We start from the raw sequence: 11,502 nt of genomic DNA on the forward strand, positions 1-11,502 counted from the left end.
TGTTACCCAAGCTGGAGTGCAATGGCACAATCTCAGCTCACTGCAACCTTCACCTCCTGGGTTCAGGCAATTCTCCTGCCTCAGCCTCCTGAGTAGCTGGGATTACAGGCACGCGCCACCACGCCCGGCTAAGTTTTTTTATTTTTAGTAGAGACAGGGTTTCACCATGTTGACCAGGATGGTCTCGATCTCTTGACCTCATGCTTCACACGCCTCGGCCTCCCAAAGTGCTGGGATTACAGGTGTGAGCCACCACACCCGGCCCTCCATGAGTAAGTTCTTTAGTGGTGATTTGTGAGATTTTGGTGCCCTCATAACCTGAGCAGTATGCCCTATACCTAATTCGTAGTCTTTTATCCCTCGCTCCCCTTCCATCTTTTTCCCGAAATCCCCAAAGTCCATTGTATCGTTCTTATGCCTTTGCATCCTCATAGCTTAGCTCCCACTTATGAGTGAGAGAGAACATACAATGTTTGGTTTTCCCTTCCTGAGTTATTTCCCTTAGAATAAGTGTCTCCAATTCCATCCAGGTTACTGTGAATGCCATTATTTTGTTCCTTTTCATGGCCGAATAGTATTCCATGGTATATGAATACACCACAATTTTTTTATCCACTCATTGATTAATGGACATTTGAGCTGGTTCCATATTTTTGCAATTACAAATTATGCTGCTATAAACATAAGTGTCCAAGTATCTTTTTTGTATAATGTTTTTGTCATAAGAGCAAAGGGAGCCTTTGAAGGGACTTAGGTAGGGGAGTACCATTCATCTCGTCTGAATTTGAAAACATCTGGATTCTACCTGGAGAATGGATCAGGAGGGTGATTACCAGGGACAGAAAGCCCAGTAAACCCTCTGCCTCCATATTCCAGGTGAGAAGAGATGCTGGCTGTGGAGTTGAGGGGAAGTGGATGGTTCAGGATCTACTAGGAGTAGAACACCCAGGACTTGGTCACCATCTATATTTGAGGGGTGCGGAAATGGGAGATGTAAGGGTGCTGCCTGAGAGCATGCCTTGGACTGATGGTGGAGGGCAGGTCTGGACATTCAAGGAACCAGGGAACCTGGTAGTAGGAACATCTGGGACTGTACACATAGTCCTCAGTGAGAAGCTGCCTTTTTCATAAAGCAGCAATGTGGGTGTCCCCCAAGCTGTCTTCTATAACACCTGTGAGGTGTCACCTGCATGTGTCACCCAAGCATATTGCTTACGTTACTATCACCTGAGCATGTCATCGGGGTAGCGGATGCCTAAACGTGACACCTGTGTCTCTAGCCTATAAACACATCTGAAGCGATCACCGAGGTGGCGGTTACCTGCACGTATCTGCCTGGGTGTCAACCACATTATTATTATCTTATTACCTCACTTGGAAAGCTGCCAGCTACACATGTCTCCTGAGCCTACTTCTTTACAGAGCTGTCACCCGAACCTGCCACCTACACTCCTGCCACCTACAAAAGTCATTTAAACAGGTTGTCTCTATAACCAACATCAATGAGTTTCACCAAGTGCAAATTCTGCTCCTACTGTTTGTAAGCCATGGGGTCTTGGGTAAGTCATGCCATCTCTCTCTCTGAGTCTCCTTTTTTTTTTTTTAAATCTAAAATATGTCACTCCAGGTGACTGTCACTCAGTAATGGGGCCCGGTAAAGAGGCTATTTTTTCAGTCCAGCTGAGTTACAAACAAAGAAAATTGTCCCCGGAGGGGAGACTGGCCTCCTGCTGTTCCTATGTCACCATGCTCTCTCTTCTGAGAGCAGGGAGTGGAGGGGGATGGTGTCTTCTCAACAAAGTCCCCTGATGAAAAGCTTCCCATTCTTTAAATCCTTCCATGACAGTCGGTAGACCAGATGTCAACCTCTGTGTGTTCTATGTAAATGAAGGTGTTTGTTTATGCTAATGAGTGCTGGGTGGTGGGAGGGATGGGCTGGTTCAGCTCAATAAGACGACAGTGATGGAAAAAGAGGCTGGCAGCCCAGGTGTGGGGGGACAGTGAGTCACAGAGGAAAAGGAGCCAGAAGACAAAGATGGAGCAGGGAGCTAAAGCGAGAGAAGAAAAGAGTGAAGCTGAGGTTACATTGCTCTGCCGAAGCAGGAGGGAGAGCAAAGTGGGACGTGTGTCCAGGAGACCGAAGTGAGGATGACGAACTGGACCGAAAGAACTCTGCTCTCAGGGGAGGCAGAGCTGGGTCACACGCCCAAGAGCCTGAGCGCTAACCACCTGCTGCCCTTTCCTGTCCCCAGCGGGGTCCCTCTGATAGGGCTGTTGGGCAGGTTAGTGGGGTAGGGCCGTGGGTATGGATCCCTTCCCGTGGTTTTCTACTGTGACTTGAGAACATCTAAGACTTAAACAGATACACCAGGCCCTCTAAGTTGTAGCCAGAATAGGCTAAAACTCACGTGAAGGCACACACATTTCCCCAGTGCAGCAACGACACAGCCTCTGCAACTCCAGGCCGAGGTTCCACCCCATCCAAGTGTCCAGATTCCGTTTGCCAGGAATTCGCTCTCCCCACAGGGCTTTGCAGGACCCAGGAACAACACAGAATGGCCCCTCTGTCCATTTGGGTGCAGGTTCCTGCTTACAGAAGTCCTGCAGTGACGTCATTGCATGTACTCTTCACCGCTGCCCCAGGAAGTAGCACCTCCACTGCTTAGGAAAGAAAACGGAGTCTCCAAGAGAAATGGACAGACTTATCCAAAGTCCCACGATTCACAAACAGGAGGAGCAGAATTTGAACCTGGTTCTCCCTGACTCCATATCAAGGCTCTTTTCAGTATAGATGGGAGGAAAGAGCCTTCCTGCTTGTGTTTTCCATGGGGAGAGAGAACAACATACAAACTCATTTTCACAGTCTGACCCTGTAGGTGCTATAGAAAGATCTGGAACAGGAGCCGTCCAAATAGACTGTGGGCCAAATCTATCCCATCACATATTTTTTCACAACCTGTGAACTGAGCATGATTTTTCTATTTTGAAATGTTTGGTGGAAAAAACCAGAAGAAGGATATTGTGTGGCACATCAACATTATATGAAATTCAAATTTAAATGATCATAAGTGAAGTTTCACTGGAGCACAGTTGCGCTATTTTGGTTACGCACCGTCTAGAGCTGCTTTTGTGCTGCAAGGGGAGGGTTGAGTATTCGCAACAGAGAATGTGAAGGGCAACAAAGACTAAAATACTTACTCTCTGGACTTTTAGAAGCAAAACCTGAGAGTAGGTTTGAGGGGGTCTCTCCTACCCTCAGGGGTCCCCTCCTGTGAGCCACAGTCCTGATCACCTCAGGGGTGGAAGTGGCCGTTCCCCAATTCGAGCTCAGATAAACTCACATTTTTCCACGTGATTGTGGAACCCAGATCAGCTTTCCTACCTCCTTGCCCACTGGGATGGGGGCTCCTTGGGGAGCTGTATTTTATTGTTTCTCTTCCATGATCTCAGGACTGGGCACGAAGTGGCAGCATGGTGGTGTGGACAGAGAAATTCAAATTTCCTTACTGGTTCTTACTAGCCATACAGGGTTGGGGGCAATCGAGGTCCCCCCCGCCAAGCCTCAGTTTCCTTGTTTATGAAATGGGAATATGGACCACCACATGGAGGCCGTCATGAGGAAAGTGGGAGATGACGCCTCCAGTGACAGTTTTGAGCCCTTGCTGCATGCAGTGACACCCTAAGTGCCCACACCTCTTCACCCACGTCATCCTCACAGCTCCCTGGAAGTGGGCACCATCCCAGGCTCATGGAAGCTGACAGGCTAAATGACTGCTCCAGGACCCATCGAGCACAAATTGGAGTCTGGCTGAACACAGTCCACACCTTCAGTGTCTGAGACGCCGAGCACAGGGCCTGCATACAGTCAGCGTTCCATAAATGCTCCCCCCTCCCAGCCCAGCACACAGGCAGGTGTTTGTTAGTGGAGGCTGCACCAGTGGGCATCGGGATGAGTTTCCTTGAGTGCTGCCTCACCCAGTCCCACAAGGACGGGCCCTCACCTTGTCTTCTGCCTCCCCCAGGCTGCCCGAGGTCCGGATTTCAGACAACGGTCCCTATGAGTGCCACGTGGGCATCTATGACCGTGCCACCAGGGAGAAGGTGGTCCTGGCATCAGGCAACATCTTCCTCAACGTCATGGGTGAGTGCAGGGCCACTGGCCCATGGAATCTCAGTGAGGAGGATGAGTGTGTGTGTGTGTGTGAGTGTGTGTGTGTTTGCACACAGGCACACATGTGTGCACAGAGCGGCCATCCTGGGGGCCACCTACCAGAAGTTCTGTTGTGCTGGTGTCTTCCCTTTCCTGCCTTTGTCCTGGAGGGGCAACCTGCCCAGGCTGAGCCAAGGTGTGACCCTCGAAACCTTGACCCCCACAGACCTCCCCTCAGGAGGTCCCCCTCTCCCAGCACAGGTACCCCAACAGAACTCTCCCTAAGGAGTCCAAAATGGCACCTCAGCTGAGACACACACCTGCTGTGAAGGGAACCATTCAGCTCCTCAGACAAAAGTCCCTCCCTGTACCTCCTGAGGCCTTAGTGGAGATGGCGTAGGATCTGGAGATGAATTAGAAGGTGCTCAGGGCTGGAATCCAGACCTCCTGAGTTCTCACCCTCTCCCCATGCCTCCATTTATGCACCTGTAAAGTGGAGGTAATAATGCTGGTGTCTACCTCTACCTGGCTGGGTCCTTAGATAAGTCTATCCCCACCCCAGACTCAGTTTCCCCATTGGTAAAATAAGGATGCTGCTCTGTGCATTCTCAGAAGCCCCCAGCAGCTCTAATGTTCTCGTCAGATACACACCTTTGGGTTCCAGCTCCATTGCAAGGATGCTGAGGACTTGGCCTTGTCTCTGGACCCTGTGTTCTCCGGTTTTCTTACCGAATAATATTTATCAGGGAAACAAAGCTTGCGGTACACAGGCAATCAATGAAAGCATAAAGGCCCCACTGAAAGCTGCTGCTTCTGGGGAAATTGAAAACCTCCAAAGGCCAGGCGTCCAGAGGGACATTGATTTCTGCAGTGCAGCCCGTGGTGGTTCTGGCTTCCTGATGGAGCTACGATGCAGGAGGCGGTATTGCCAGGAAAAGCCCCTCTCTCACAGTTACTCATGTACCATTCAGCCCCTCTGATAGAGGAACTAGGGGCATTCTCAGTGACTGGCCTTGGGTTGACCACACCAGGGAACCTAGAAGGGACAGAACTCGGTTTGCACCATCAAGGAACTCCAAGTCTGATGAGAGACATGTATTTAATCATGTGTGCGTCACAATGTACTGAGCACCTATGAGGTGGCAGAGAATAGACAGAAACTTTTCGTATGGCAAATGCTTATCCATAGAGATTTTGCAGGAGACAAGCATAAAACACATGCATAGATGAATCATTAAGAGCATGCTACATGCAGGGGAGGGAATAAAGCAGGGCAAAGGGATAAAGAGTGACTGCAGGTGGGTGGCAGCTAGTGTAAGGGGGGACTCAGGGAAGGCCCCTCTGCAGCTATTGGGCTGAGTGCTTTACATGTGGTATGCTGTTTAGTCCTCACAAGCAACCCAGGGGTACATGCTAGCATTTTTAACTCCATTTCGCAGATGCAGAAACGGATCACAGAGAAAGCAGGCAATTTGCCTAAAGTCACACAGTCAGGATCATAAAATCATCCTATGATATCAGGCAGCTCAGTGTCGGGACGGGGAATCAGGCATCTTGACTCCAGGGCCAGCTTTGTCATGGTGCTGGAGGCAGTGAAGATGCTGCTTAAGGTCTCACTCTAAGGTGCCTTCAAGCAAGGACAGAGTCCTCAAAAGCCACCCCTCCATGAGGTCCACACTTCCCATTACTTCATCAAAGGACCCTGAGCTGGTTAGTCTCCCTCTGCGACCTGAATTTCCCCATGAACTCTATTAGTCCGTTTTCATGCTGCTGATAAAGACATACCCAGGACTGGGAAATTTACAAAAGAAAGAGGTTTAATGGACTCACAGTTCCACGTGGCTGGGGAGGCCTCACAATCTGGTGGAAGGTGAAAGGCACATCTCACATGGTGGCAGGCAAGAGAAGACATCGTGTGCAGGGAGACCCTCCTTAATAAAACCATCAGATATTGTGAGGCTTATCACAAGAAATAGCACAAGAAAGACCCACCCCCATGATTCAATTATCTCCCACTGGGTCCCTCCCACAACACACGGGAATTGTGGGAGCTACAGTTCAAGATGAGATTTGGGTTGGGACATAGCCAAACCATATCACATAGCATCAGAGGGTTGACCAGATAATCCTACACTCCCTCCTAGCTCTGACACTTGTGAGTCTCTTACTCCATCCTCTAGGTGAGGAAACTGAGGCACAGAGAGATCTTGTAGGATTGACTCAGGTTGCACCACTGGCCTGATGGTCCCTGCTGAGCAAGAAAGTGTGTTCCTGGCAGGTTCAGTGACTGAGACTTCTCCTCTCCTTCTATGTCACTGTCTGGAGATCAGGGGACACTCCCTGTGGTAGGCAGCAGACACCAGAGACCAGAGCACTGGGGAGGAGGGAGCAGCTGTAGTTTCACTTGCTGAGTGGTCTGGTAGGGCTCCTTGGCCTCTGAGGGTGGCTGATCTTCCGGGAGGGGCCGGGCAGGGGCAAGGCCAGTGATGCAACCCTGACCTTCCACCCTGGCACTTTCAGATTCAGGGTAAGGGTGGCCCCTGGAAATTCAGGGCTTCCCTGGCAGGCTTCTCCCTGGCATCGCACCCACCAGTCACAGTCCATTCTCTGCTGTCCACTGCTCAGAGGTCACTGTGCTTGCTGTGGGTCTTCCCAGCCCATTGTCCCCCAGTGGAGCAGATCAGCCTTTGCTCATGATGCCCACGGGACCTGATATGGCAGCTGACGCATCTCCCGCCCCTCCTTGGACATGTACATGTGCCTGACAGTGTGCGAACTTCTGTCAGGCACGTGTTGTCTTTTAGAATCCCCATGACAGCCCTGTGAACTGGGGGACGTTATGATCCCCGTTATATGAGGGACGGAGGCTAGTGGGGAGAAGTGACTTGTTGGGTTCTAACAGCCCTCTAAGTCCAAGTCTCATGATCTAAACCAGCACTTCTCAAACATGAGCCTGCAGCAGAACTGCCTAGAGAGCTTGCTAAACACAGATGCCTGGGCCCCGCCCACAGCTTCTGACTCAGCCGGGTGAGGTGGGGCCTGAGAATAAGCATTTCTCACAAGTTCCCAGGAGATGCTGCTGCTGTTGGCTCAGGGGCTAGACTTTGAGGACCACTGATGTAAATCTCTAAGTATTTCCCCAAATACCAGTTCTGTGTGTATCTGTATACTGATGGCTATATCGATGCTATACATAGCTACAACTGTTCCTATACTCTTCCCCCATACAAATGTACTTTTCCTCCTCCCTCCCGCTTCTCACCTCACCCCACTCACAGGAGATCCCTGCCCCCCATTTCTTAGCATTCAAGTTAAGGACATACCGGTTTAGGTCCCAATCTCAGATTTGCTCTGTGACCTTAGGCCCATTTTCCTCTGTGGGCCTCAATTTCCCCATCTGTGAAATAGGGATAAGGATACTTTCCTCCTAGGGTGGTCGTGAGGCTTAAAATAGATGAAGTTTGCAAAACACCTAGCCCGTCAACAATATCACCAAGGAAGAGCTCAGTTGCTCGGACGCTGTTGTGTTTATTACCACTATCTGGTTTCCCCACTCCTGAGCACAGCTGTGGCTACCTCCCTCTTGCCGCTGGTGTTGGCCCCAGCACAGAGAAGTCCGCCATTCACAGCTCCAAGGAACCCTGCACCAGCCTGAGGAAAGACTGTTCTGGGAACACAGCTTCATGCACCGCGGCTGCCTGGAGGCCAGAGTATCTCCGGGAGGGGCCGGGACCGCCGCCTCTGCTTACTCACCTTCCCTGGGCTTCTTCCCAAAGGTCTGCGTGTCCTGGCACCATGCACCTACGGAGGGAGCCAGGATCTATCCCAACTGTGATAATGACAGCAACGCCTCACACTTGCCCTATTTGGGCAATTTCAAAGGGTTTTCACATTGAACACATCACCCAGTCCTCACTGCAGAGGAGTGTGGGGATTACTATGATCCCTAACTCACAGATGAAGAGACTGAGGCCCAGGGAAGGGAGGGAATTTGCTTCAGTCCTTATAGGGTGGGGGTTATCTCTATGCCAGAGCTGCATGGCTTCTGTAGCTCTCCAAGGTCCTGAATGGTGACGGGAGGGCTGGGAGAGGCGGCATAGCTGAGCGTTTCTCATACAGCACCTCCTGTAACCCATCAACCACGTGGGACTGGGAGGCAGCACCACGCTGAGCCTGTTGCACAGACCTGGCTCGGAGGAGCACGTGACTTGGCCGAGACTGGAGGGTTAAATGAGATAATGTGTAGAACAGGACACTCTGGGCCTGAGGTGTGGCACATTCTGGATGATCAATAAACAGTATCTCTTATGACAAAGAGTAATTGGGTCAGTTACAAACCAGGCACCATGAGACTAACCTCTGTGAACTTCTCCTTCAAATATGTTTCAAGGAAGGTTTTTCAAAAAAAAATTTTTTTTTTGAGATGGAGTCTTGCTCTGTCACCCAGGCTGGAGTGCAGTGGCATGATCTCCGCTCACTGCAACCTCCGCCTCCCAGCTTCAAGTGATTCTCCCGCCTCAGCCTCCCGAGTAGCTGGGCTTACAGGGCATGTGCCACCACATCCAGCTAATTTTTGTATTTTTAGTAGAGAGGGGATTTCACCATGTTGGTCAGGCTGGTCTCGAACTCCTAACCTCGGGATTCGCCCACCTTGGCTTCCCAAAGTGCTGGGATTACAGGTGTGAGTCACCATGCCCAGCAGTTTTCAAAAATTAAAACCGACTCATTGCTTTGGTTTGTCTGTGGCATTGCATTCTCACACAAGGTCACCCCCTCCAAGCGAGTGGAGGTCACTGAACACTGGGGTCTCTTTTGTGCCACATGGGACCCTAAGGGCTGCTACAGCTAAGCTGGTGCAAGACAGCCCCTCCCCAATTTGGAGGTCAATGGGAAGCTCCCCGAACAGTGGGGAGGAGAGCCGAGGAGCAGGGGAGGGCCCAGGACCCACCTGCCTCAAAGCACAGAGCAGTTCTACCAGAGAGCCCAGCACCCCAGTCTGCCATCCACACATCCACATCCAGCACATTCTAACGCGGCCATTTCCAGAGGCCTCCGGGTAGAGATGAAAATGCAAGTGCAGCTGTAATTTCACGCCTATAACATCCCACTGTGTGGTGGGGAAAGACATTTGGGAGCCCTGTGGGTGACACCAAGGGTGTATGCTGCACACAGTCATTAAAATGTTTTTATCGGAGCTGCAGATAAATTGTAAGCCAATTTGAAAGTTGCGTGCTGGGCCCCAGGAACGCATTATACACAGTCATGGAAGGATTTTGAAGGTTCTTCTGGGGGTGCAGGTTAGCGGGGAGGGAGCATGTTAAGGGTGCGCTGTTACAATCAATTAAATGTTGTGAGAGCCAGGCACCCCACCCCCATCCCCATCGAAGTTAAAAGACTCTGCACTTCTGGTTCCTCTGGAATGCCAAGGGGCAGGGTTTCTCTGCCACCACATGGGGCCCTTTCAACCCAAAGCTAAAAATCAAGGCCACCCTCTGCATACCAGCATTGAGCTCAGTGTTCAACCCACAGTTAATCCCTCACAAGAGCCCCTGGATGTGGGCAGGGTCATCCCCCCATTTTATGGATGAAGGAGCAGAGGCTCAGAGAGTTGAAGGGGCACATCCAGGTGAGTGACAGAGCGGGGTGGGCAGGAGGTGGTGTCCCCCCAGCTCTGCCTGAGCCCAGAGCAAGTACTCCCAAGGGAAATTTCCCTCCCTTTGACTCAAAGGCCATGAGTCACTCAAACAAGCACTGGGGTGGGGACAGAGTGCAGAGAGTGGGGACTTGCTTAGGACGGAGCCCTAACTAGGTTGCTGAAAAACTCCGATGGTCCCGGCATGGTGGCTCACATCTGCAACCCCAGTACTTTGGGAGGGTGAGGTGGGTGGATTTCTTGAGCCCAGGAGTTCTGGCGCAGTTTGGACAACGTAGCAAAATCCCGTTTCTACAAAAAATTAGCTGGGCTGTGGTGCCGTGTGCCTGTAGTCCCAGTCACTCAGGAGGCTGAGGTCGGAGGATCACTTGAGCCGGGGAGGTAAAGGCTGCAGTGAGCTGAGATCACGCCACTGCACTCTAGCCTGGGTGACACAGTGAGACCCTGCCTCAAAAGACGAAACAAAACCAAACCAATGAAACCAAACAACCACCACACATTCCGACGGATGGGTGGGGCTGTTCGCCTTTCGGGATGTGTGTGGGAGTCTGGGAGAAAGACAGAGCGTCTGTGCCCTTGCCTCCATTTCTGTCCCCATCCCCCTTTTTGGTCCTCTCATCCATTACTATCCAGCACTTCCCCCACTCCTCAAACCCTCTGAAAGTAGCCCTGAACTTGGAGTCCAGCAGACCAGGGTCCAAATCCCAATTAGTGTCTACTTTGACATGGACAGTCTAGTATCGAATTTCCTTTCTAGTAAAAAAGACTATCAGAATGTCTCTTTTTGTTCAAATACATTATAGGGTGACTTGGATGCCCACGTACACGGGCATTCTAACTTTCATTTATTTATTTGTGTGTTCATTCATTTAACATATATTTATTGAGCACCTAGTGCATTCCAGGCACTGTTGTATGCATTGGAGTTTGCAGCAAGAAGGACAAGAACAAACCACAAAGGAAAAACTGGTCCTCACAGACAGAGCAGTAGGGGAGGCAGAAGATGAGCAGGTGGAGAGACGGGGAGACACACGGGATGTCAGTGGGCGGTAAAGCAACGTCAGGAACAACCTGTCAGGGATGGGGTTGTTCTAAGTCAGGTGGTCAGTTGGCCTCTCTGAGAAGGTAACAATCAAAAGAGGTGAGCTATATGGACTTCATTCATTCGTGCCAGTGATTCGGTGGCTTACTGAGCATCTCCCAGGTGCCAAGCACAATTCTAGGTGCTGTGGACACACTGACAACAAGACAAAGTCCTTGCTTCATGGACTCACATTCTCCAAGGGAAATAGCTTCACAGTACACAGGGGGAAACTGTGCCTCGGCCAATGTGTTAGTTTCTACGGCTGCCTGTAGCAAATGTCTGCAAACTGGTGGCTTAAAGCCACAGCGATGCATTGTCTCACAGTGCTAGGCCCCAGAAGCCTGTAATCAAGGTGTCAGTAGGACCACGTTCCCCATGCAAGGGAAAAAATTCTTCCCTGTTCCTCCCCTTGCCTCTGGTGTTGCCAGCAATCCCTGGAGTTCTCTGGCTTATAGATGCATCACATCGATTTCTGCCTCCCTCATCATACAGCTTTCTTCTGTGGCTCTGTTTTCCTGTCCCTGTGTTCAGATTTTCTTCTTCCTCCTCCTCCTCCTTCCACTTCCTATTCCTCCCCCTTCCCCTCTTCCATCCCTTCCTCCTCCCCCTCCTCCT

At 50.9% G+C, this 11,502-nt stretch overlaps 1 protein-coding gene across 2 annotated transcripts in view; it reads left to right on the forward strand.

Moving 5' to 3' along the window:
* The window catches only part of IGSF21 (immunoglobin superfamily member 21), a 271,709-nt gene that overhangs the window by 220,400 nt on the left and 39,807 nt on the right, over positions 1 to 11,502 (forward strand). For both annotated transcript variants that reach the window (XM_017505734.1, XM_037730238.1), the window contains exon 4: positions 4,023 to 4,141. In XM_017505734.1, coding sequence (XP_017361223.1) covers positions 4,023 to 4,141 — 119 coding nt within the window. The remainder of the gene's footprint in view (positions 1 to 4,022; positions 4,142 to 11,502) is intronic.

The sequence above is a fragment of the Cebus imitator genome, unplaced genomic scaffold, assembly GCF_001604975.1.
Source record: "Cebus imitator isolate Cc_AM_T3 unplaced genomic scaffold, Cebus_imitator-1.0 Scaffold15, whole genome shotgun sequence".
Taxonomy (NCBI): domain Eukaryota; kingdom Metazoa; phylum Chordata; class Mammalia; order Primates; family Cebidae; genus Cebus; species Cebus imitator.